This window comes from Penicillium verhagenii (genome assembly GCF_028828195.1).
Source record: "Penicillium verhagenii strain IBT 33310 chromosome Unknown utg000003l_segment0_segment0, whole genome shotgun sequence".
Classification (NCBI taxonomy): Eukaryota; Fungi; Ascomycota; class Eurotiomycetes; order Eurotiales; family Aspergillaceae; genus Penicillium; species Penicillium verhagenii.
Window position 1 is genome coordinate 3,673,893 of NW_026643167.1, and position 25,910 is coordinate 3,699,802.

Sequence of the window (25,910 nt, forward strand, 5' to 3'; positions counted from 1 at the left end):
ATCAGACTAACTTACATAGCACTAGGATAAGTTTGCATGGGGCGAGACCGAATGATACTCTGTATTTGGAGGAAAGAGTAAAAAAAAAAAAAAGTGGGCAATTGAGGTTCATAGCCGCAGTACGGTAGTTGGAAATCGAAATCGAAAATCACATCAATTGATCAAAATAAAATACATAAAAGCGCAAAGGCGTAAAAAAATAAAAACATTTGAAGGCTGGGGAAAAAAATGAATTTCGTCCTAAACGGGCAAGATGCAGGGGTACCTTCGCATGACAGTATACACATGTAATTTTGGACTGTTCATTAGCTGTCCATCTTGATCGTTTAGCCAGATCCACTTGCAATTTTAAGAAAACCCCCCTGGCTCACGGTCTCGAACGTGGTTGCGCAAGGATGTCAAAAGCCGTGAGTCTTTCAATAGGGACTGAGCCACAGTCATGGTATACCAGCGCTATTTGATTATGAGATCTTTTTTGGGCATTACATTTTCTCACATTCCTCAATAAATCTCTCAGGTCTGCTGATCCGATCAAAAGATGACGATGATAAGTTTCTGGAAGATGCATTGGGTTTAAAACCTGGAGAACAGGTACATGATTACGGATGCGCCATCCCCTCTCTCCCATGCTCCAGACTACAGAGTACATGAGAGAAATATGTAGGGTCCAGCTTGAATGCAGTAGCCATTGGTCCATTTGGAAGCTCTCAGCAGATCGCATGAGAATTTTGTTAATTTTGTTACACCGACTGGATCTTGAAGCTGCACACATGGCAACAGGGCTTTCGCGGAAGAAAACATTGCGGCTGTTGAGGTCTGTGCCCTGGGACGACACCCTACCATTATCAAAGTTCAATAACATATTGGAACGGGGAGATGGATCATTGACCGGAGGTTGACCTCGCAACCGAAGCTGGAAGTGGAGAGTGAGACGTTCACCTTAATCGGGGAAATTCGGATGACTCCATCTTGTCTCATTCTGTGTTTATGACTGCTTGGTTCTAACATTAACTCCGAGTGGGGGAATAATGGAGCTGAAAGATAAAAATAAAAGTAAAAATCCATTGCAAGGCATTAGTGCCCAATTCTTGAATAGTCGGTGGGAAGAGGATACTCATAGTTGTAGTGACAGACGGCAGAGCAGAATAAAAAAGTAAAAAAAAAAGTAGAATGGATCTCTCTCCTTTACTCCGCCCATCAACCACACGTTACTTTTGATATTGTTTTGCCATTTCCCCCTCAAATCGGAAGGAATTGTTCGGAGAAGCTAACTAGGGATCCTACAGAAAAGCGAATTATCCATTGCGGTAAAGGATGCGATTGGCCTGAGTGTTGGGCATGGACATTGAAACGAGGACATGCCAACTGTTCCCATACCTTTGGGGTCCAACGGGTACTTTAGAACCTTCAATGTTGGCGTCTTTGGGGGCGCCTTGTGGGGTCGATGGCGCACGCCCCCTCCAACAAGGAACTCCTCTTTCACACGCTAGTAGGATGGTCGCTCTGCAAGGGCTGGGGGACTATCGCGGGTCGATCCGCCGTGATCGACCTATCGTCCCAAGGCAAGACTTTATCCGTAGTCGGTAATGGCTTCCCCTTTCCCAATAGATAGGTCAGAATCATATTTCTGTTTGATCCATTTTTTTGTAAAAAAAAAAAAAAATCAATAGCATAGAAAATAAGGTGATTCTATGATAGATAAAGCCCAATCATTTCTGAAAGTTCGACGGACTTGACGGAAATTTAAAATGGGCCAGAAAGCAAGGAACAAAGGAGACAAAGGAAAACAGGGAATGGGAAGCCACATGGACGGAGAATTGTACTTTCTCCATGTTTGCTCTCGGTTAATTCTTGTATGGAGCACCACTTACGCAATGCTCGTTGCTGGGGACTTTTGGCGTGATCAAACAAAAAAAGTTGAAGCAGAGGAGGTCGTGGGGCCAGGTCATATTTTTGCGCTGCAAAAGGACGTCAGATTTTTTTTTCACTGTCGAGCCTTTAACCTCATCCACCCGCAAGGTGTGGCGCTAGACTAGGACTTGTTTACATTAGCGCCACACCGGGTGACGATGCCACCCGTGAAAGACTTAGTCTCGATGCACTAAGACCGCCATTGTTGTACAAATCCCAGATGTTTGGTCAGCGTCTGGGCCCTGCTAAGTGACTAGTGTTGGAAATCGAATCCACTTGCTTGGAAGGGAATGGGGAGAGTTGCGGGAGAAAGACCAGGGGCCGATGGCTAGTGGTCAATCCTGTGGAGGCGTGAACCATTCAGGCGTCCAGAAGAGAGATTGAGTGGATGGAGTACTTTCAAGCTTCCAATGGGAATCTGCCAAGCTCCCGTACTTCGTATGGGGGCCAAACATTCCTCAGGTAAAGCGAACTAGTTCCCGCAACGGTTAATCCATGTCATAAACATCTGAACCCCGTCACACTAGTCATAATGCCCAGAAATATATACATGAAATCAAGTATTTGCCTGGAAACCTTGGAATTACCCTTAAGGATTAATTAAGATCGTCCACTAAATGTCCGCACTGTAGACAGATCGAATCCAGATCTTGATAGAATATATTTCCGATCTGAGTGGGATTAACCTAAACATTTGAATGTGGACATCAGGACTGGTTTATGTAATGTTCTTGCCTCAAGTGCTTGGAGGGTGATTTGGTAGGTATATATATGTTTCTATTTTATCAAGTAATTGAAATGCTAGATATGTGCGCCCGCGAGCTTGCATGAATTTCGAAATATTTTCTATTGATTTAAATTGATGGATTTGAACGCCCCATACATAATCAATAAGCACCTGAGTGGATTTGATTTGGAATTTGTGCACATGTACGCATGATGTGGGCTCCGGGGAAAAAGTACAAGTTGTATGCATCTTCGCCACCCATCAACCACCTGGCTCCCGCAGCTCTGGACATCTGGAAGAGCCCTTGCGAAAAAATTGCAATGACAATAAAAAAAAAACACAACAAAAACAGGTTCACCCCAGTCAAGCTGCATAGAGCTCGCTTATGCACTTTCTTCCTTGGTCTAACTAGCTGTAAGTACACATATTGCAGAATATCAAAGGCCGATCCCGAGCTCTACGACTGCCACATCGCGCTGCAAGCCTTGGAATGTCTTGCCGTTCCAGTCGCAATTGCAATCGACCAGCCTATATCTACCCGACGACCGACTGATCAGCGCTTACTCGACAAATTACGCCGGGTCCGATCCACAAATAAGGACGGGAAGGTCAGGATGTATTTTACGAAAATAGAAATAGAAATCGGGTTACTGATTTGCTAACCTTGGAACTAGTGGATTGTGAAAAGCAAATCCCGCAAGTGACAGGTGGACCTACCGAGTGGAGCGGAACGGAGGTTATCCGGGGGGTCTTTTTCATGAGATTTTATGCCTGTAAACACATTACATGTAAAGAAAAAGAAGAAAGAGAAAAGAAGGGGAAAAAAAGCCAATTGGAATAATATATGGTTTTTTTTGTCCCACCAAAAAAGCAAATAGACGATAAAGTAAACTCGGGTATACGGAGAACACGAGTTTGTGGACGGCGCCACGCAATAAGATGGCTTAATAGCGTTCGTGAGCTGAAGTTAATCTGGACGCAAAAGCTACTAGCCACGCCTGATACATAGAATTATCATCCTCACCGTCTCGCCGGTATGAGAACGACTCGAGTTGGGCATCATCATGTCTGACTTCAGATTTTGGTGCCATGCGGCCAAGGTTTACGTGATGACTTCTCAGCTGCGTTGTTTCAAGTCGTATCCTGTGCATTGAGTCATTAGGGATCTACCAAGTGATCTCCCCTTAGACATCATAAAACTAAAATGAGAAAAAGGAACGCCCTCGCATGAAAGTAGGGGCTTAACCTAAATAGGAGCTCCAGATTTTCACCGTCTCGAGATCTCACAATCGCATTGGTTCATGATTACACTTCGCCTGCAAGGTCGCTTTCATTTCCCTCGTGTTCACTCTGCGGGAAGCTGATCGTGAGGCTTTTACAATCAACTTGGCTATTTGTTTACTCCAGGGGGCTCGGGCTCTATTGTCGCCGAGGCGTCCCCCACATCCCCAAGGGGGATATTCAAAAGGAATCAGAGGGGAAACAGGCACACTTGCATCATCAAACAAGGACCAGATCTTGCTATACTCCGTACAGTAGCAAGAATAAACCTTGGAAATTTCCGCGGGTCCATTACCGTAAAAAAACAGGAACTAGAAAAATAACTAAAAATCAAAAACTAGAAACCTCCACGCCATAAATGACGCTAACAGGGAATTATCCTGCAGTCCTAGTAGAGTACGGAGTATTGTCAATGTGGGAAAAAATCAAATAAATCAAATAATAAATCCAAATCTGTCCATTGTAGTAAAGAGGGTTGCATTGGATGTCCACTCGGTTGCAGGGACCTCGTAGGCCCTCTTTACCATAAGGGAGCGCCTTGAGATGCAGTGTAGTAAGCTCCTGCAGAGGGATGGACCTACTACACCTTTTTTGGATCAATCTGATCTAGAACCCTAGGACCCGAGCGTCTACCCCCTTATGTTATTGACTACTTCTTGAACACTCTTAATTCCGCAACTCGTGGACCTTTCTTCCTCCTCAACCACCTTTCACACACCAATTGGATGGTTCTTGGAGAGCAAAAATGGCTTCCTCGAACTCATCACCGGCTCTATGCCGTCAGGTTGACAACACAATGGGCGTCTGGGCTGGTTCATGTCGTGGAGGATTTGACTTTACATTATTATTCGAAGAGACTATTCTCCAGATCCTCCCCATCGCCCTGATCTTAATCTTGGTCCCATTACGCATATACCAACTATCACAAGAAAGACGCAAAGTCGTTGATTCACCGTTGCTGTTCGTGAAGCTAGTAAGTGTTTTTATTTTTATTTTTTTTGTTCTCTTTCCTTTCCTTTTTCACCTGAGGTCCTCCAGAACGATAAGGCTGGACGCAGTGGAACACTGTAATTGGAAAAACATTGTTGTGCTAACCAGATCGATTGTATCACCAGGCCGCTTGGGTATCTTTCCTTGGACTTCAAGTCACTCAAACTGCTCTCTGGGCTTTCCCCTCTGCCGATTCAACAAAAGCTTCACTGGGCACAAATGTACTTTTGACCATTGGCGTTCTGGCACTGATGACACTCGCTTATTCGGAACACACACGATCTGTCCGGCCATCCTTGATCCTAAACGCATACCTCTTCTGCAGTCTGCTTTTTGATATTGCCCACACTCGAACTCTGTGGCTCCGGTCTGCAGACTCATTCAATGACACCATTGCAACTGTCACTTCCGTTGCAGTTGCCGCCAAATTGCTCCTTGTTATCTTAGAGGCTGTTGAGAAACGAAGCATCCTGAAGCCCGAATACCAAGGTTATCCTCCCGAGGCCACAGCTGGATTCCACAGCCGAGCTGCTTTTTACTGGTTGAACCCGTTGTTCAAGGTCGGCTTTTCTCGAAACATCACTGTTGAGGACCTCTTCGTTTTGGACAAGGAGTTGAGCTCAGAGCGATTACTAGCAATTTTCGAGGCGCAATGGAGCAAAGTGAAAACGAAGACCCCCAACTCTTTGCAGTGGGAGTGCTTCAAAGCCGCAAAATGGCCCCTTCTTACAGCTGTTCCTGCAAGAGCTTGTGTGGTGGCTTTCAATTTCTGTCAGCCCTTGCTGTTGACGAGGTCTTTGTCTTACTTTAATGAGCCGGTCAACAGCGATACAAACAACACAGGCTACGGAATGATTGGAGCCTATGCTTTGGTCTACATTGGTTTGGGTGTTGCAATGGGTCAGTACCAGCACAACACTTACCGCGGCATTACCATGGCTCGTGGAATTTTGGTCACAATGCTCTACAAGAAAGCCAGCACCACCACTCTGAGCAATGCCGATCCTGCCAACTCACTCACCCTTATGAGCGCCGATGTTGAGAGAATCACAAACGGATGGCAGACTATGCATGAGATCTGGGCAAACTCAGTGGAGATTGGACTTGCAATCTACCTCCTGAAACGACAACTTGGAATCTCTTGTGTCGTACCTGTCTGTGTGGCTCTCCTTGCTCTTTTCGGTTCTCTCGTTGGCATGTCTTTTGTGGTAGCCCATCAGGCAAAGTGGCTGGAAGCTATCGAGAAGAGAATCTCCTCCACCTCTGGCATGTTGGGTTCAATCAAAGGTGTCAAGATGCTGGGCCTGCAAAACTCCTTCATGAAATTTGTCCATGGCCTGCGGGTTGATGAGTTATCCATCTCCAAGAAATTCCGCACTCTTCTGGTCTGGAACATGGGATTTGCCTGGCTCACTCGTATTTTCGCTCCTATCTTCACCTTCGGAGTCTACGAAGGCATTTCGAACAACTCCCTCACTGTTTCTCGGGTGTACACCTCCCTAGCCCTCTTTTCACTTCTTTCGGACCCGCTCCTAACCCTCGTTATGGCACTCATGTCTTACGCTGGATCTGTTGGATCTTTCGTGCGCATCCAGGAGTTCCTTGAGAAGGAAGACCACAACGATCACCGCCGCCCTTCTCCTTTGCTTCCTTCATTCCAGGACCTCGGTGAGGCGAAGCTTCTTTCCAAGTCGGGTGATTTGGACATTGCATCCAGCAGCTCGGAATCTGTAGAGTCTTTCAAGCGTGGATCCACCTCTTCCTCGACCAACTCTGCAATGATCCAACAAGGCACATTCAGCTGGGGACCTGATGAGGAACCCGTCTTGAAGGACATCAGCTTCACGGTCCCTCGCGGAAGCTTCACTATGATTATCGGACCCTCTGGTTGTGGCAAGTCCTCTCTGCTGAAGGCTCTTCTGGGTGAGATTCCTTGCGCAGAAGGCAAGATTGAGGTATCTTCTTCGAGTGTGGCGTTCTGTGATCAGACACCTTGGCACATGAACGGCACCATCAAGGACAGTATCGTCGCAATGTCGGACTATGATCCTACATGGTATACAACTGTTCTCCGGGCTTGTGCTCTCGAGGAGGATCTTTCCCACTTCCCTCGCGGTGATCGCAGTATTATTGGCAGCAAAGGTGTCGCCCTCAGCGGAGGTCAAAGTCAACGCATTGCCCTCGCCCGTGCTGTCTACGCCCGTCGCAAGATTATCATTTTGGATGACGCTTTGAGTGGCCTTGATGCCACAACCGAGAACCACATTTTCCACAGCTTGTTCGGGCAATTGGGACTTCTGAGAGAAAACGGAACCTCGATGATTGTTGCTTCGTCATCTGTCAAGCGTCTCCCTTATACTGATCACATTGTGGTTTTGGACACCGACGGCGGCATCATGGAGCAAGGAACATTCAGCGCTCTTTGCAAGACTGGTGGGTATGTATCCAGCTTCGCTCTCATCGCCCCCGACTGGGACTATAAGCCAAAGCGATTCTCTGAGTCGCTCAGCTACAGTACCATTGACTCGATCGAGAAGGAGAAGGAAGTTATTCCTGAAGAGCCTGTCAAGCGTGACAACGGTGGTGACCTTGGAATCTATACTTACTACCTTAACGCCATCGGGTACCTTCCTGCCTTGGTGTTTGTTGTCGCAATGGCTGGCTTTGTCTTCTGCATTTCCTTCCCCAGCATCTGGGTGCAATGGTGGGCTGAGTCCGACACAGCTCATCCCAGAGCTCAGCTGGCTTACTACCTTGGTATCTACGTGATGCTTGGATGTTTGGCCATGATCTGTCTTCTTCTTGGCTCATGGCAAATGATCATTACCATGGTCCCCAAATCTGGCGAGTTCTTCCACCGCAAGCTCTTGACTACTGTTCTCAGTGCTCCCATGCTGTTTTTCTCCACCACAGACAGCGGCTCTATCCTCAACAGATTCAGCCAGGATTTGCAACTCATTGATATGGATCTGCCAATCGCTGCAATTAACACTATTGCTACCTTGTTCCTCTGTATGGCTCAGATGGCTCTTATTGGGGCTGGATCAAAGTACGCTGCCATCTGCTTCCCATTCGTGCTTGGCATGTTGTTCCTCATCCAGAAGCTTTACTTGCGCACTTCCCGTCAACTCCGTTTCTTGGATCTTGAGACCAAGGCTCCTCTGTTCTCTCACTTTACAGATTGTCTTCAGGGTCTTGTGACTTTGAGAGCCTTTGGCTGGCAACATGGCATGGAGAAGAAGAACATTGAGCTCCTCGATATCTCGCAACGCCCTTTCTACTACATGTTTGCTATTCAGCGCTGGCTTACTCTTTCCCTCGACTTTGTTGTCGCGGGTATTGCCATTCTGCTGATTGTTCTCGTCGTGGTCCTTCGTGGAACATCTCTCAACGCTGGATCTGTTGGTGTTGCCCTCCTTAACGTCATCCAGTTCAGTCAGACTATCAAGCTTGCTGTCACCTTCTGGACAAACTTGGAGACCCACATTGGCTCCATTCAGCGTATCAAGGACTTCACCAAGACTGTTGAGACCGAGGATCGCCCTGGAGAAGATAAGGAGATCCCTCCCAGCTGGCCTTCAAAGGGCGCAATCAGCTTCCACTCAGTTTCTGCGGCCTACAGGTACTATCTCTACAACTGCCACTTTTCTTACGCGCATACTAACATTTTTTACAATAGACCTTCGGAGCCGGTTCTCAACGATGTGTCTCTTACCATTCAAGGAGGTGAGAAGATTGGTATCTGCGGACGAACAGGAAGGTAAGCAATATCAGCAGCCCCGTTTTGAATTCTTCAGTGGACGAGTCTGACAAATAAACTACTTTAGCGGTAAAACTTCAATGATTATGAGCATCTTCCGCATGATCGAGATGACCAGTGGTCTCATCACAGTCGACGGCGAAGACATCTCCCGCCTACCAAGACGGGAAATCCGTGCCCGAATCAATGGAGTCTCACAGGACTCTCTTCTCTTCAAGGGTAGTGTCCGATTGAACGCCGATCCAACAGGTGCATCCTCCGACAAAGACATCACTTCCGCCCTCAAGACCGTCCAGCTCCTCTCCGCCATCCAAGAAAAGGGTGACCTGGACACCGATATCGATGAGATCCACCTGTCACATGGCCAAAAGCAGCTCTTCTGTCTTGCGCGGGCAATTCTCCGCCCGGGCAACATCCTCATCCTTGACGAGGCAACCAGCAAGTAAGTAAACCTCTCAATTATTGTCTCACCCCCTGACGTGTTCCCTCGCATTGAGAGATTACACCTCTCCACTTTCATGAATTTTTTTTCATTCATTTTTCCTTTTCTTTTTTCCCCTTTTCCCGATCTCATCTCACTTGTTCCTGTCACATCCCCTGCATATATGTGGCTGAATGATCCGAGCGCCTCCGCGCCCTGATCTTCGTGATCCATGCGTCTCGCAAGCCCCCACTTTTCCCCCTTGCAGAACCATCAAGCAGGACAATTGCTAATCTTCACCCATCAGCATCGATACCAAAACAGATGAGATTATGCAACGCGTCATCCGTGAGAAATTCTGTAATCACACCATCATCTCCGTGGCTCATAAGCTAGACACTATTCTCGATTATGACCGCATCGTGGTGCTGGACGCTGGTCGGATCGTCGAGACCGGCGAGCCTTTCGCCTTGCTGAGTGAGCCCAAGTCTCACTTCAGCAGGCTATATGCCAGCGCTGTGGAGTCAGAGGATTCCGATTAAACTTCTTCTGATTCAGATGATTCTTTCGGTTCGAGTTGACCTCTTACCATTCCCCTCCTTTTTTTTGCATCATGGCACTTGCACAGATTGAGCCTTTTGCGTCCTTTTTTCACCTCTCTTTTGTCTTGGCTCGCTAGTCCACTTTCTTTTATGGTACATATCGAAGTCAACATACACAGAGATCCGGATCAGTTGCCAGGTGTTTTGTATTTTTTTTGACCACTTGATTGTTTTTACATTTTGGCTGTGTTTCTTCTTGACTCTCGTTGATCTGGGCTATTGGCCATTTTTCGTTTATCTTCTCTTCGCACTCTCGTTGATCTTATATTTGGGATTATTGGTTACTGCTGGCAACTTGACTGGGGTGGATTGTCTATAATATGGTGTACTTACGCCCACCAAGCTGCTTTTGTTCCTAATGTGAACCAACACAATAACTTTGGTTTCAAATTCAATGACTTTTTACTTTCATTTTCGCGTCCAACCTTGAAACGAAGTTATTTGTAATTTTTTAAAGTCTTATGTAGAATCTCTAACTAGCTGTACCTCGGAGGCAGCACTGTGGACTGCACGTGGTTAGTAGGACGAGTATTCAAAGAATGTGCCCACATGTGCAAGTGAGGCACAGTCTTCAAACATTCAATCATAGCACTTGAGGAACATGTGCAACATTGAAGTCTCGATTCATCAACATTGAATCATTTGATTCAATCCCGATCTCCATCTTCCGGGGACCCGTCGATAGACATCTGGATGTTATGTATGTATGGCAACTACATAGGTTGCCAATATTGAATGTTGGAAACCAACAACTATATGTACATAACATCAATTGATATGTATTGAAGGTGTAGACCTCACATTTTTCTCTTTATGTATGCCCTACATGGATCTTAGCCATTCCAAAAGCTAGCCGCACAAATCAATGTGCAGTTCATATATAGTACTAGTAGGTGTCAGTTGATTACCATGTAGATGCCCAAGTGCATCAAGGGACACATTAAGCCATCCATGTGCATGTGGATCCAAGGTAAATCTTCGAATTCAACTTTGGAATAACCTTCTATTGATTTCTCTGACATCTGGAACATTGGAGGTTAGAATTTGGTTATCCTTATATAGGTAGGACGTATTAGTATGTATATGGATGCCCATCTGAGCAGATCAATATAAATGTTCCAACATTGAACCAATTGATTGATTCCAAAGCAGGCGGGTCGATGGATGTATATTTCTGAGCCTTGCACAGGAGTCCCGCACCAATGAGGTCGAATGTGCCCAGGTGTTCCCACCTTCAAATGGCAAGAGTGTCAAATAACTAGTCCTTGTAAGATTATGTAGATGGATTTTTGGTTGCCAAAGAAAATGGATATTCCATGCCAGTGTTGAATTGAGTCCATGGCCGAGGTGTGGGGTATTCCAATGTTGGAAGGTTGGAACCTGCCAATGGACTTTGGGAACTATGTACTAGTAGACAAGCAGCAGGTTCAAAGGCAAGAATTTCGACTTCGTCTCAAATTTACTAACATAACTGGTAGTGAGGGAATGCGCGATAAATTTTGCGCGCAATGCACTACCCAAGTTCCAACCCTCTTTCAAAGGCCCCGAATATTGTTCACGTGAGCAAACACTTGTTTTGATCTACAAAGGCAGAATTAGACCTGGGGTTTTCCAAAGTGGAATTTCGAGCGCTCTTGCATAAGACGCAGTTTTTAATGAGGATTGGGACTTTCAAAGGATGCAGAACATTTGAAAGAAATATACATCATAAAAATCGAATTTTGATTTTTTTTCACGAACAATTCGAATACCCTATGAAGATAAGAAAAGAGACTAATTGTGACATGTTGCTTAGAACTCCACCGATGTAAACTTCCAGCTGCAAAAATTTGGGATAAAAGCTAAAAAATAAAAAGGATTTGTGAATTTAGATTCAAAGTGCACGCCATCCGTCCACGGGTGGCCCCTCGAATTCTCAATCACTGATAATCTCATAGAGACAGCGTGGATTTAAGTCTTCCAGCCATCTACATAAGAATCATTGTTTCATCGTTATCGGTTTCTTCCTCATATTCGTCAAGACCAAACTCCCAGTCGCCACGCTCAATCCGGCTGACCCGATCCAGTTCAGACTGGTATTCGCGACGCAAATGTTCAAGGGTCACGATGATGCGTTCTAGGGGTCGTTCGGCGGCAGATTTGAACGAAACGCCATTGCGTCCACCGCTGATGGAGGAGCGGCTCAACCTGCGGCCCGACACAAAGGAGGCAGCGCTGGTAGAGCGACTTCTGCTCTTGAAGATGCTTGGTGATCCCGTGTTGTCCGCATCTTCCATGAAGACGTTGCCGTCGCTGTCGGCCTGATGGCCTTGGTGACGGGCGTGTGAGGAGTCTGTGATTGGACCAGAGGATGGCAACGGTCCGATCTCGACGAGAATGTAAGCTTCACTCTTGTCAACTGAGGCCAAGAGGTTGATCAATGACAGAAGCTCATGACGAATCTCCTTGCTCTCTTGATCGTCCTCGGGGACCACGGCTTCCTCAACTTCTCTCTTGCCCTTGTGGACAACAGCGGATGAGGGAGCCTCTCTGGCTTGGCGGAGACGTTGCACATTGCGGTATGCAATCTCAGCTGCACCGCGATAGTCACTGCGGGAGATGCGGTACGCTTGCAAGATACGGTGATAGTCGGGCGAGCTTTCAGCATCATTGCTGTCGGTATCCAGCCATGAGTGAAAGGAGTGTTGTTTGTGGGCGAGCGAGACAAGTATTTCGTCGATGTAGGAGGCAATGTTAGGGATGAGTGAATTAGGGAAGCGGAGGATTTGTTTGAGACCTGAAGGTCCAGGTCCGGAGACGATGAGAATGTTGGAAACTAGTGAGCTGAGGGCGGATTTCTGCAGAGCAAGATCCTGGTATCGGGCCAAAGCAGAGTAGGCCTGGTCAAACTGGCAGGTCTTGAGAGATGCGTGGAACAGACGGGAAAGCAGGTCTGTTCGCATACTTGAGTAATCAGGGTCCTTTTCAGCCAATGCTCCAGCGTCAAGGGCCTGCAGCGCCAGACTGGCGAAGTCGGCAACATGTGAGAAGGAGCGCACTCGTTCAAACACAGAAAGAATATGCTGGTAGTATTTGGGAATGCCGTTATGGAAGCAGTCCACAGAAACCAGGTCTAGGAGCGTCGAGGACATTTCGTGGAGGTTACCCAAGGGCTTGCCACAAGCTGGTATTGACAGTTAGTAGATGATAAGAAACTCCAATCAAAAGAACTTACAAAGCAGATATGCTGCCTTCCGGAAGTAAATGGCAGCAGTGTCAAATTCTGACATCGCCACATACAAACGCCCCTTAACATAAGTCGCCCAAGATGTGCTTGCTTGGAAGCGGAGGAAATCCCAAGCGAGATCAATGTTGTTCTTGGCAATAAGATCGCACTGAATGTATGCCAGAGCATTCGCATAAGTGACCTCTCCTGGCCGGGTAACCCAAGCCAAGACATCCCGAATTCCCGAAGTTAGTGTATAGCTCTGAGGCTGTCCAACTGCTTGACGTGGCTTGATATCTGTGACAAATAGGTCCTCGAGGATAGTCACCGTCCTTTGGTTTTTGGGTTTAGATTTGTTATCCTTCAGAGAGAACACCGGTGTCGATGTATCTGCACGAGTGTCGGTAGGCTGGTCGACACGCTTTCGGATATTTGAGCTCAGCCAGTACATCATTTCATACTCGCGGAGAATATCAATAAGAGCAGAGAACAGGCCAGCACCATCAAAGGTGGAACGCCCGCCCTGTTCAATCTCACCATCCACAAATGAAACCAAGATCAACAGATCGAAGAGCATCTGACGATTCAGAACAATAGTCTCAAGAGAACCACTCACAAGCAAACGCGTACCAAAGGTGGTTGAGAGAAGTTCCGAGTCTTTGCCGTTGAAACCAAGAGGAACAGTTTCAATGATGGCATAGAAAGCATCCGCAGGCAAGTTCTCGGCATCTAAACTCTCATTCAAAGCTGCGACTAAACCGTCGAAGGTCTTGTTGGAAATTTGTTCCGCGAATTCACAGCGCTCGCGGAATGAATCCATGCGGTCGGTGATAGATGAGGATGGCTCGTTGTAGATCTCAACATCAAGCGCAGCCCGGCAAGCGGCAACAAGCTCCGCAGAGAATTGCTTCCGGAAGTTTGAGGAGACCTTGACCAGCGACGATGCTTGATCATAAAAGGTTCCAAGCTCCGCACCCAGGTTCCGGTGTCTCCAACGATCTGCGATTTTAGATTTTTCCTCGGCCAGTTCAGAGCCTGAGTTGTGAACGAGTAATTCGGTGGTATTGCATTCCCGAACCACAGCACAGGCATCTGAAAGAAGAAGCCATGGCATCTCAAAGTATGAATCGTAGGCCAAAGACACCGGTTCAAACCTTCGCTTGTTGAGATCGTCCGCAACTTGCCAGAACTGGCGCCACTTTGCATCTGTGTCTGTTCGATACCGACTGTAGTCCATCTCATCCTCGGCGTATTTACGCAAAGAGACGGTGGATGTGATTGTAGAACACAGCTTTTCTGCCAGTGACATATCCTTCTTCAAAACCCCAACTGATGCAGATGACAAGGGCTTAAGGGCTTCTTGGTAAATTGCCAGGGCAGTCTGGAGGACTTCTGGCAAGTATCGATTGGGGTGTAGAAGGTATTCGAGCCACCGCTCTGTTGGATCCACCACATCGTCCAGTGTTGGAGGAGGCAGTTGTAGTTGTCGATGTGCCTCAAATGTGGTTGAGACCCAATTGCTTTCCCAGTCAGTCACCAAAGTCTGAAGATCGAAGTGAATAGAGTATAGTTGATAGAGACCGTGGTTTCTCCAGAGCACCCACAACTCCATGCCCTTTCCTTCATCCATGGACTTTACTTGGAAATCAGCAATGTTCCAAAACATGTTGCCTGTGACATCGGGATCCTTTGGCCGGAAAATCGCATCTGCATAGAGGTCTTCGATAACCAAATCCGAAGTGAGGCCTCCCTTCACAGCCCAAAACTTGAAACGCCCATCCTCAAAGGGAGAGTAAGTTACCACATAAAAGCGATGGCTTCCGTCCATGGCTCTCTCTGCGTTAAATACCCGGATGAAAGAAGTCTCGGCGGGGTTCAAGGTGTATGGTGGGACATCAGGATCGGTTGGGCGACCCAAGAGGTCTTTTGTCGCGACCAATCTGTTCGTGGCTAGGTTCCAGATCTTCAATGTGTGATTCAAACATATCGCAAAAACGTAAGTCTCGTCGGAGGTTGTAGTAATGGCATTGGCGACATTCAAATCAAGGCTTCGTCCATCGTGTCGCAGCGAAGAGGGTATATTCCATTTCACTAGGCCGCGGATCGAGGCCCCCCAAGTTCGTTCGTCAAAGGTCAACGGGGTGAAGTGTGAGCCTGACAGAAATTTCATGTTAGTATATCTTTCTTTGATTTGCGTCATTAGAAATCGCATCGTAAAGTCAACAAAGCTTACCATCATCCCCAGCCCTCCGAGTGAGTCGCAGCAGGGCACCATTGTCAAGTGAGATGAACAGCTCAAGCGGGCTACTGGCATGCAGTCGGTGGGGGTGAGAGAAAGAAAGAGGTGCAGGAACACATGTTTTGCACCAGTCCGACACTTTCTCGTCAATTGATTCAGTTCTTCTGAAGAACTCCGGGCGGATCGAAAATGTGTGGAGTTGTTTCGAGGCCGTAATCACAAACAGACTGAGAATCTCGTGATCCTCATGGTCTGCCAGTGCAACACACGACGGAAGAATCGGATCAGGGAAATTCAATCGAAGGGTCACATTGTATTCGAATTGCTCTGAGCCGGCCTTGGTGAGATCCGCGCATTGGATCTCCAAGACCTTGTTGTCATTGACGACCCTCCACACGAAGGTTCTCGGGTACGTCTTGCGCTTCCGGAAGTAGACCGTGCCTTGTGTTGCGAGATAGCGCCTGGCGAATTCGTCCTCGTCTTTCGCGATGGGTTCGTGATCGGGTGTGGTTGTGGATGAGATCGAAAAGCGTGCTCGTCGGACCGCGCTCTCGGGAGAAACGTGGATGTTGGCAACTGTTGTGGGCGAGAATGGACGGAGATCGACCCTTGTGTCTTTATAAATCTTCGCCATGGTGAGCAGCTTTGGGAACTGCACGTAATTCAGTGTCGCAGACTTCCCATGCCTTGAAGCGGGAGAGAGTTGCAGGGCGGAAAGCTGGAGCTCTCAAAAAACAAAGTCTTGGCGCGTGAACTTTACCCACCACATCAACAACAGTGCTTTTCTTTTTACCTCTAAATATTTTCAAGAACTACTACTTGACAACCGTCTTTCGAATTATTCAAATTCAAGCTGATTAAAACTGGGACCTGAAGTCATTCTTTATTGAGGAGGAAGAAAGAAAAACAAATAAAGTACAAGTCAAGTAAAGAAAAAATGTTTTCTGCCAATGCTTTCTGCAATCACGTCGTCTAATGGTAGATACAAAGGGATATTGGATAGTAGGTTCATCAGGTCACTAATTTCGTGTCAACGGGAATCAAGGGTAATTGAAATAGCAAGCACCTCAATCGTTTAATCGTTCTCGCCCTCCTTCTCAATGGGATCACCGATGCCATCCTCATTGATAGCAAAGAGACAATCACTTTCTGGAAGACACGGGCTGTCATAAATCTTGCACACTCGAGTCTCGCCACGACCCTTCTTCAAGCTGAGTCGGGTAGTACTGGCATGGGCAATAATGTTACCTCCAATGGGTTTCTTCGGGTCGGGGTTGAACATGGAGCTGGGACCACCGTCAACTTGCGCCACAACTTGATTCGTGATCACAACTGCAATTCCGAACTCATCGGCCAAGCGTTGCAGTGTACGCATGAATTTGGCGAGATGAGTTTGTCGGGATGACAGCTCTCCACGGCCATTAAAATCTGTCCGGTACAATGCTGTCGCTGAATCGACCACAAGAAGCGAAAATCGGGTCTCACACATCATCTGAGACGCCTGGTTAAGCAGCTGCAACTGATGATCTGAGTTATAGGCACGGGCATATGCCACATTATCGAGTACTTCCTCTCCCACAAGACCAAATCTCTGCGCCACAGCCAAAAGCCGGACAGGTCGGAAGGTTCCCTCTGTGTCAATGTATAAACACTTTCCCTCGCCTCCACCCATGTCGAAGGGCAACTGACAGGTGACCGCAAGTGTATGACAGATTTGACTTTTTCCCGTTCGGAATTCACCGAATATCTCGGTAATTGATCCAGTTTCGACACCACCGCCAAGCAGGGTGTCGAGCCGCTTGGATCCTGTTGTTATGGAAATGAGCTCACTTCGTCGGGCATGCATCTCGGTCGCGGTCGTAAATCCCATGGGCACTAGTTTCGCAGCTATTCAGAAGAAAATGTCAGTTTCTGGTATAATTCAAGAGGTGAAGTGTGGGGGTTTCTGTGGCTTCCTGTGTGATGATCACTTACCCTCGACTAAGATCTTAGTGGCCTTCTGCTCCGATATTCCCTTGATTTGCTCCAGCAATCTCTTTGGTCTAATGGTCCCGCATACAGTCAGTTCAGATTCCTGGCACAATATGCAAGCTAGTGGCAACCTCAAAGGTTGTATCGGAGACCGTACGTGTAGGCCACTGCTTCGACTGTATGGTACCCGGCGTCCACAAACAGCTTGATATCCCTCCCACTCAGTCCCGCAAGGCCCTGTTGGAATCTATCAGTTTCAAATTCCGACAGCGCATCACAGATGCTGTTTCACTGCCTCGAATACACTAACCTCAAGCGCGGAGAGCGGGGTTGGCGCACCAGGGCCCGGCAGTTGGCTTTCATCCATCTCACCCTGTGTTTCATGTTCGGCTGACATGTTTTCAACGGTTGAAATTGAGAATTGAAAGTCTAGTAGTTGCAATCGGCTGGTTGGTAATCGACTCTTGCCCCTCTAGACGAGCACGCGTCGGGCTTGATGTACACGGTAGTTGCGGCACACAATCTGGAATGGATTGCGATAAAACTTTCTGGAAGAGGCAGAATGAGTCACCAGGCAACAGTGGCCCACAAGAATAATCCGATCGTGGCAAAATTGAGGATTTTCTTGACGAGTCTAAATGTTTCCTTCCAATGGACGCGTTCCAGTTGTCGCGCAGTCACGTGGTTCCGTTGGCTACAGGCAACAACAACACTACTAGTACTGTATCGCCATTTCAGGCACGTGTAATCCACTACAGGCACTCTACCAAGCCACATTCAGCTTGGCTGAAAAATTATCTCAAGATTATCTGCGCAGTTCCAAATGCTTCCAATCGATTATAATCAACGAGTTTCTAAAAATACAGATTTTTTCCACCCAGAACCGCTTAATGCTGTCCCAAGTCCTCTGGCAGTCATAACGCATCAAGAGAGAAAAAAGTCTAGAGATTGACCCCAATAATTCCCCGATACTCCACCTTGATTTGGCTCGATCTTGACCTGCAATGTACTCAGCCCGGGATCTTCTTTCCTGAATAGAGGCCGTCCTAGCCCTCATGTTTCATTCCATTCCCGCATAGCAACAACATCGTGAATTATGCTTCTGAACGAAAATGCGACAGAATAGACGATCGAAATTTCCGTCTCCCGTTCTGTTGTAAGCTGGGGTCGAACTGGAGCCTCTCTTCAGGTATGTTCATATGGATCCTGTCGTTGAAGATTTGACTCATCTTGCGTCTAAACTCCTCGGACGATCGTCTGCGAAGGAGTCCTTGAGATTATGAGTTAGCTTCTGTGTCCCATACCGCAGTCATACCACGGTCTCGACTTACTGTGGATCCGTGAAGGGTGGTGCTGCTCAGCCTGGAGACTAGAATCATGTTCATGTCCGAGTGAACCCAGATCTAACTCCTCTTGCTCACTGGTTCCTGACCGGCTCCGTTTTTGATCAAAGATCTGGCTCATCCGCATGACTCGCTTGTGGAAACTAGCCCGCTTGTCATGGCTTTCAAACGCGTCGCTTCGACGGTTGAATGTTCTCGGGGGAACTTGAGCACTGGATGTCACTGTGGGCGCGTAAATCGCGCCGGGCCTGTAGTGCTCATATCGGAAGTTGTTGGCAGTAATAAGGTTGCTTTGGGTGTTGATAACAGGGGAGTGAGCGTATAAGGGCACAGTGGGTAGGGGCGCCGGATCATCGTGTGGCACCGGGACTGGGCGGTTTGCAGGTTGGACAAGAACGGGGGAAGGTCGTGGTGCTGGAGTGGGCGATTCACTTCTGATTATAGGAGTCTGAGGGCGGCCAGGGCTTGGGGTTTCGGGGCTGGAAATCCAAATGCCCGAGACCCTAACGCCTCTCTCCAAAGCTCGGGCACCAAAAGGAATGTCGTCTTTCTTCAGCATTGGGTATAACTCGGCTTCCTCCTCTTTCTGTCGTGCCTCGATCGCTGCATATCTGCGTATCCTCCATCTATTGTATGCAAGGACGCAGAAGCCGAAAATGACCACGAGGGCCTATATTGACAGTCAGTAGTCTGTTGTTCATACCAGAAGTGGAGGAATATCGCACAATGAGAAAGACTAGTGCCTGTATGCGAGTAGAATGTCAGCGGCTTTGACAATGGTTCCAATGATGATCAAGGCTGGGAGAAAATCATACAACACTCAACTTCTCCCATAAATCCCAGCCAACCCAGAAGCCCATGATCTTTCGCTTTTTTGTGGATCGGGCATGTGCCAGAAGATCTCTGTTGATTTTGTGCCCAACAGTGAGAGAAAATGATCATAGGTGGAAGGATACTTCTAGGTAGGAATTGGAGTGTATACGCTTGGAATCATTGTGTTGTGGTTTCCATTGGACGTGCCTGCCTGTTCTTCTATGAAAGAAAATACTCATTTAGGAATACCATCTGTGGCAATGTTTGCGGATTTTGCAAAACATGAATATTTTCGAAGGGTCTGGTAATTTCGATGGGATCTGGTCAAATTGAGTGGAAATAAAAAAAAAAAAGAAATTTATTGGCTTTTTCAGAGCTATAGATCAAAATTATCTTGAATGATTATAAAAATAAAAGGCAAAAAAGAAATCTCTCCCTCGGGGAATCGAACCCCGGTCTCCCGCGCTTATCGGTGTTAATGACAAGCGGAAATCATGACCACTAGACCAAGGAAGATGAGATAGCTGAGTTTCCGCTCGGCCACTTGGAATGGTTGATGTCTAATTGGCCTTTTTTGGTTATATGACATTGATGTTGCCTCAAAAGTCAAATCGCACCACAACAAACTACTTCCCTTTATTTGAATGCATGTTGATATCATTTTTGATTTGGTCACTTCAAACAAGTGACCATAGTAAGATTCTTCTGGCCACTTGTTTCTAGAATCCCTGGTCCTTACATACTAGATACATCATACCTGAGTAAAGTTCCAACTTTGAAGGTTGCACTTGTTTGCGGTAAGTTACGGGGGCTCATGGGTTGATATATATGTCCACATCCAACATTTGAAACTTGACATTTGGCACCTGGGAGCTTCCAACTTCCCAAAAAAGGTTCTACATGTAGATAAGTACATAGGCAAGGCTCCCAAACTTACCTCTAAAAAGCAGTATGATTGAATATACGCACGTACATACATTGCCTTTTTTTCTTCTTCAAACATTTGAAAATCATGCCCCAGATTTCTACGTCCATGGATACATAATCTTCAAAGAGTAGTCTAGTAGCTACTATACCCATTTCAAAGTTTGAGTCCTTAACGCCTGAGGCAGACATCTACATGTAGAAAGAGGCTTATTTACCAGGTCAGATTATGCATATTTATACTCCAAACAACCCGCCGGGCAAACCTTGAAAGAGTCCGAGGGCCTGTGCCGCGACCGGAGACTTCCAAAGTCCCTTAGTGGAAACTCTCATTGTTGGCCAAGTACTAAAGCCAAAAATAAACCGAGAAGCCAAATCAGTAGCAAACACGAATTGCTGCGAAATCATGAGGCCAACGCCACATTCCTCTCTCCTACGGCCAAATTCCGCGTCATCAGACCTACCATGAGCCCAGCAGGACTTGACTGTGATCAAATATAATCCTGATATCTTGTCTTCATGCATCATAATTGAGATTTGATTTTGGGAACCTAGGTATGGGGGTCGGGTTATGCCCTTACACACGGCAAGCCGATAAAGGGGTTCTCCTTCCCCCGAGAACTTGGAGGACGCGCAACTCATAACTTCACATGTGCGGACTTGCAAGGATATGACGCAGAGGATTCCTGGGTGAAACGATCGACACACAGCCGCCCTGAGGAAAAGGCTATCCCTGCCAGTGAAAGTGCGTCAGAAGGAGCCCACCATGCACATACCGAACTATTTTCTTACGCAAGCTCCAGAAATGCCGGCCCCAGAGCCATTCCATGTGTCAAGTCGGCTTTTGCTCACAAGCATTGGGATCAGCAAGCGCCAGAGACATGTGTTGTGTGAATGCTTGTTCCTCCAGAGAAAAATTGTGTTTTCCCAACAATTTTTTCCCACCCAAATTATCACTATGAGTTGACGATCCATGGAATATTGTATCGGTACATAAAAAAATCTAGATACAAACCAATGCATATGGAGCTCTCATCTATGCACATAGTACAGTTTGAGAGCTAAGCCCCTTGTAGATCCATGGATCCCCACCGAGCAAATCAGATCTGTATGATCGACAACCCCTTCATCAGATGATCTTCAGAAGGATTGCAATGATTTAACACTCCAATTTCGACTACCACTATCATTTGAAATGATTGGGCCCCTTCTTCCACCAAAACTTACTTTGGGCAGGTCAGCCGCTCGGAACATTTATCAACCGTTGGATGATAAGCCAAGCAATGGGACATAGAATGATGGCATTTCCTATTCCAGGAAGAAATGTACGGCTTCCGGTTCGAAAAATTGAAAAATGAAAATAAAGCCAGCCAACCAAATATGATTCTGATACTGCATTGAAATTTAGGGGTCTTTTCGGATTGGCGTATAAGCTTTAGTGGAGACATTGCTTAGAGACACGAACGCCTAATCCACATGCCCTTGCTATCTGTCACCACTGAGGGATATGGATCATATTGATTGCGTGCGATAGTGGTCCACACGGATGCTTCACGGAGGGGCAGAGGGGCGATACCCACTTTAAATCAGCGGACATAGTTGATACCTTGTTTTTATTTCTTAAATTTTTATTTTCTATAATTTGTATAAATGATAGTGGGGGTCTTGCCCTTTTGTTGTTTGAAAACGAAGTAAGAAAAAATCAAAGCTCGACAACCGAAATGACGATTTTCAACTTCTTTCGCCGAAGTGGACAGCATGTTGGCCACAGAGCCACACTGACCGACCATGAAGTCGACTCAAGAGACTTCTCCAGGTGCACCTTATCTATCCCCACGGGAACCTCGGATGCTCGTCGGGTCCCGTCCTTGGACAGTCCCACAAGCTCCATGTCATCCAGCTCAATACAGAAACAGGAAATTGACTTGGACTTGGAAATGGTATCAATGGAACCAGAGATCACAGGTCGGCTTTGGTCATGGAGAGGGGCCCTGATCTTGCTGGTGACTTCAGGCTCACAATTTCTCGATAATGTCTTCATGACAAGCTCCAACGTGGCTTTGGCTTCTATTCAAGAAGAATTCAACGTATCCAACACCAATCTACAATGGATGATCTCCGCATATACGTTGGCCTTTGGTGGCTTTTTATTACTCGCTGGCTCTCTGTCGGATCGGTAAGAAAAAAAAACCTTGCAATCAATATTTCGGAACTCTTGCTGACCTCTTCAGATATGGACGAAAGATGATTCTCTGTACTGGCCTCTTCTGGCTGACGATCTGGACGCTGGCTATCGGATTTGGCCAGTCATTTATTCAACTTACAGTTTTCCGTGGAGTTCAAGGTATTGGAGCCTCATTGACGGTCCCTTCCGCCATAGGAATCATCAGTTCCTATTTCACTGGTGTTGACCGAACTCGTGGACTTTCAATCTATGCTGCCTCCGGAACACTCGGCTTCTGTGCTGGTCTCATTTTTGGTGGCTTCCTCACCTCGTCTCTGGGCTGGAGATATCTTTTTTATCTGATCCCCATCATCCCCGGCTGCCTGGGTCTTTTGGGAATGATCGTGCTTCCCAAAGATCGCGAGGCCTTCAAAGCCAGAGAAAAGATGGACTACCTTGGTGCCGTTTTGTCCACCGTTGGGTTGATTCTTCTCCAATTTGTCCTTTCGAGCGGTGGTACCTATGGCTGGGGAAACCCATTCATCATTGTGATTCTGATTTTGGCCGTGGGAATTCTTGTTGGATTTGTCGTCTATGAGAAGTACATCACAAACCCATTGATGCCACTTTCACTTTGGACCATTCCGAACTTTGCTGGTCTATGGATTGCTGGATTCAGTAAGTTACCTGACTATTCATATAAACCATACGAGCCATTTGCTAACCTTTCCCAGCCTGCTATGGAAGCTACCAGAACATCATCTATTATATTGTCTTGATAGCCCAGAAGGTAGACGGCCTATCTGCTGGTGACACTGCCATCCGCTTCTTGCCAATGGGTGCGATAGGATTCGTCGTGTCACTGGGAACTGGAAAGCTCCTCGAGTACATGAACGCGAAATACTGCCTTATCGCTGGTCTGGTTTTGTCTGTTCTGGCTGCAGTACCCAGTGCTTTGACAGCCACTCACACTGAGAACTTGTATGAGCCCTCTTCAACGATTGATACGATGAAAATTTACTAACTTATTCAAGCTGGATCAACACACTTGGCACCTCGCTCATCAGCATCTCCGCCGTATCGTTCATTTTTGTCACGACCAGCACCACTATTCTTACCAGTGTCCCCGTCGAAGTGAAAAGTCTATGCGGCGGAATGCTCAACACTGCCTTCCAAATAGGCTCCGGTGTCGCCCTTGCAATCTCCGCGGCAACCACCTCAGCCGTGGATATCAAGACAGGACACGGTCTCGCCCAACAATACTCCACCGGACTCTGGTGCTCAACCGGATTCGCTGGACTTGGCCTCATTATTGGAATTTTTGCCGTGAGCCGAAAAGGAGCATCCCCCAAGGATCGACTAGGCGCCGGCCCCGTGGCTGTATAATTTCGCGGTATACCACACCCTTTATTTTCATAGACAGTAGATAGGTTTTGCGTGATCTGGATGTTATTTTTCTTTTCTGGATTGGTTTATAATGACCCTAATGATGGATAGACAAGCGACTCGGGCGATATTAGATTGCATCTAGTACCTTATTTATTTATTTTTCCAATACATTTTTCAGATTTCCTGATTTCGCCAAGTGTCCGTAGTGGATCCAGATTCCAAAGTCAAATGCAGACCCACACACTTCTGATTTATCCACTCGAATTTGATCAGCCAATTTGGATTATGACGCTACGCTCAATAGTAAATGTTTTGGAAGGGAGGGTGGGGGGGGGATGAGGGTGGAATGGAAATAGTCGAAAAGGGCTTGAAAGTTACCAGCAGAAAGTAGAAGGTTAAAATGATTCATGGCCCATAGCCAATGCTTGATAGATCAATAAAACTTGGAATAAAACTTGAATTCGATGTTGTTCCTAAGTTCGTACCCTGATAAACTGCTAATGTGTCGGAAAGGAATAGGTCTAAGCCCCACTACATACTGAGTTCAAACATTATCCTAAAATATTGGGCTCCAGGCTAACTCGATCATTTCACACCATAAAAAAATGAAAACCACAAGAGTGAGCCTCGTAGTAATACCCAAGAATAAGAATGAACGAAAAGGGAGCGGGGGTAGGGGGGAGAGGGGGGGTAACAGATCATGACAGTAACAGAAACATCAAATCCATCAAGAATTCGCACATCCGAAAAATTCTCCCGCAAAAATATCAGATTCAAGGCTTCTCAAATTCTTCAAGATCACGGTACCACGAAGTCCCAGATTCAGGTATATCGCCATCGGAGAAATAGTCGGGTGACTCAAATGAGTTGGCGATTGCCGGAATGGGGTCGTGGTAGAGAATCACATCGTCGCAGTCTTCGGGCGCTTCGTCGTCGTCGTAATAGTTTCCTCCGGATGTCAGAAAGCCATCTTTATCGGCAAACAGGTCGTGCTGCTCCCAGCGGTAGTGCGTAATATCAAATCCGCTAGCCCTAACTCGAGAGCTCTCATACTGTCTGTAGAAATCCTCCCTCACTTCATGTGCTCTGACCATCTGACACATCCAGGGGTACACAATCCACATGTGTTTGATCGTAGGCATTCGGAGGACAGCCATTATGGCCTTGACTTCGATAGACTGCGAGACGTGGTTGCATATCATTGTATGGGTACCGCCACAGCCACATCTTATGGGCTCAGTGCCACAGATACAACTGTTCACTCCAGCCCCAAGTCCATTGCCGGTCCCCACCAGGCTGAGAATAAATTGCCGGAGTTTGACTTTGCGTATGTCTTGGACGGGCATACCAACCCATCCAAAGAGTTCAAGACAGACCCACTGGAGCTTCAGGGACACATAACGAAGCTTGGGAATAAGAGTCGAGAGTGTTCGGCAGAAGCCCTTGCCGGGGTTGATACGGCTTCCCAGAGTGTCAATTTCGAGTCTTTGGAGCGACGAGGTCACGATCGCGTTAATGAATTTGGGCTGGGACCAGGCAAGCAGGTTGTCGCACATATCGCACGGCAGCATCTTCCCCCCGAGACGAATAGAGAGGAATTTCAGTTTCTTGCATCCAGCGAGAAGAGTGCTGAGCTGGTTGAGGCAGTGAGCTAGGCCTGGTATCGTGGACCCATCGACCTCATTGTGGCTGTCTGCTATTTTATCCCCTGTGACCTCCGCTTCGATCCCGAGCCATTTGGTATGTTGCTGTACTCTCTTGACGGCGCTGTCTGGCATTTTGAGTAGTGCCGATGGAGAAATCAGAATCTTCTCGTAAAAGACTTCCTCTGCCAGGTAGCACCAGTCCTTGCAGACAAGAAATCCGCCGGTGCCCAGGGTACGGAGCCCTTTCACACCAAGATGGTGGATGACGATCGCCATGAGCTCGACAGGGAGGGTTCGATCCGGCATTTTGGCGGCGACGGTGAGATGCGCACAGGAAGATTGCAATAGATTTGACGAAATGAAAGTGGTAGAGTGCAAGATATTAGAAATTGGATAACTGTTGAGATTCAGTGTTCGAAGAGCTAAGTTGACGCGTGGTGGTTCAACGCGACTTGTTCAACGTCGAGAGGTTTTTTGCAAATGGCGACGCGTCTTTCCAAGATTTAGTAAATGTCGCGTTGAGA

At 47.0% G+C, this 25,910-nt stretch overlaps 5 protein-coding genes across 5 annotated transcripts; 2 read left to right on the plus strand and 3 right to left on the minus strand.

The window, feature by feature from the left end:
• Positions 1-4,664: 4,664 nt before the first annotated feature.
• Positions 4,665-9,632, plus strand: abcB (uncharacterized protein; the record flags this gene model as incomplete). Its single annotated transcript, XM_057162138.1, has 5 exons — positions 4,665-4,892; positions 5,035-8,531; positions 8,589-8,669; positions 8,737-9,111; positions 9,398-9,632. 5 exons carry the CDS (start codon positions 4,665-4,667, stop codon positions 9,630-9,632), a joined length of 4,416 nt encoding a protein of 1,471 aa, XP_057025423.1.
• Positions 9,633-11,659: 2,027 nt separating this feature from the next.
• N7466_002741 (nucleoporin Nup120/160) lies at positions 11,660-15,770 on the minus strand (the record flags this gene model as incomplete). Its single annotated transcript, XM_057162139.1, has 3 exons — positions 11,660-12,855; positions 12,907-15,051; positions 15,131-15,770. The coding sequence occupies 3 exons, from the start codon at positions 15,768-15,770 to the stop codon at positions 11,660-11,662; spliced, it is 3,981 nt and encodes a 1,326-aa protein (XP_057025424.1).
• A 441-nt stretch (positions 15,771-16,211) lies between these two features.
• On the minus strand, positions 16,212-19,310 carry N7466_002742 (recombinase RAD51; the record flags this gene model as incomplete). The annotated part of the gene is made up of 7 exons (XM_057162140.1): positions 16,212-17,023; positions 17,111-17,171; positions 17,276-17,344; positions 17,418-17,497; positions 18,216-18,377; positions 18,439-19,120; positions 19,266-19,310. 7 exons carry the CDS (start codon positions 19,308-19,310, stop codon positions 16,212-16,214), a joined length of 1,911 nt encoding a protein of 636 aa, XP_057025425.1.
• A 2,598-nt stretch (positions 19,311-21,908) lies between these two features.
• Positions 21,909-23,737, plus strand: N7466_002743 (uncharacterized protein; the record flags this gene model as incomplete). The annotated part of the gene is made up of 4 exons (XM_057162141.1): positions 21,909-22,363; positions 22,419-23,029; positions 23,086-23,332; positions 23,386-23,737. The coding sequence occupies 4 exons, from the start codon at positions 21,909-21,911 to the stop codon at positions 23,735-23,737; spliced, it is 1,665 nt and encodes a 554-aa protein (XP_057025426.1).
• A 776-nt stretch (positions 23,738-24,513) lies between these two features.
• N7466_002744 (uncharacterized protein) lies at positions 24,514-25,692 on the minus strand (the record flags this gene model as incomplete). Its single annotated transcript, XM_057162142.1, has 1 exon — positions 24,514-25,692. The coding sequence occupies one exon, from the start codon at positions 25,690-25,692 to the stop codon at positions 24,514-24,516; it is 1,179 nt and encodes a 392-aa protein (XP_057025427.1).
• Between the last annotated feature and the right edge of the window lie 218 nt (positions 25,693-25,910).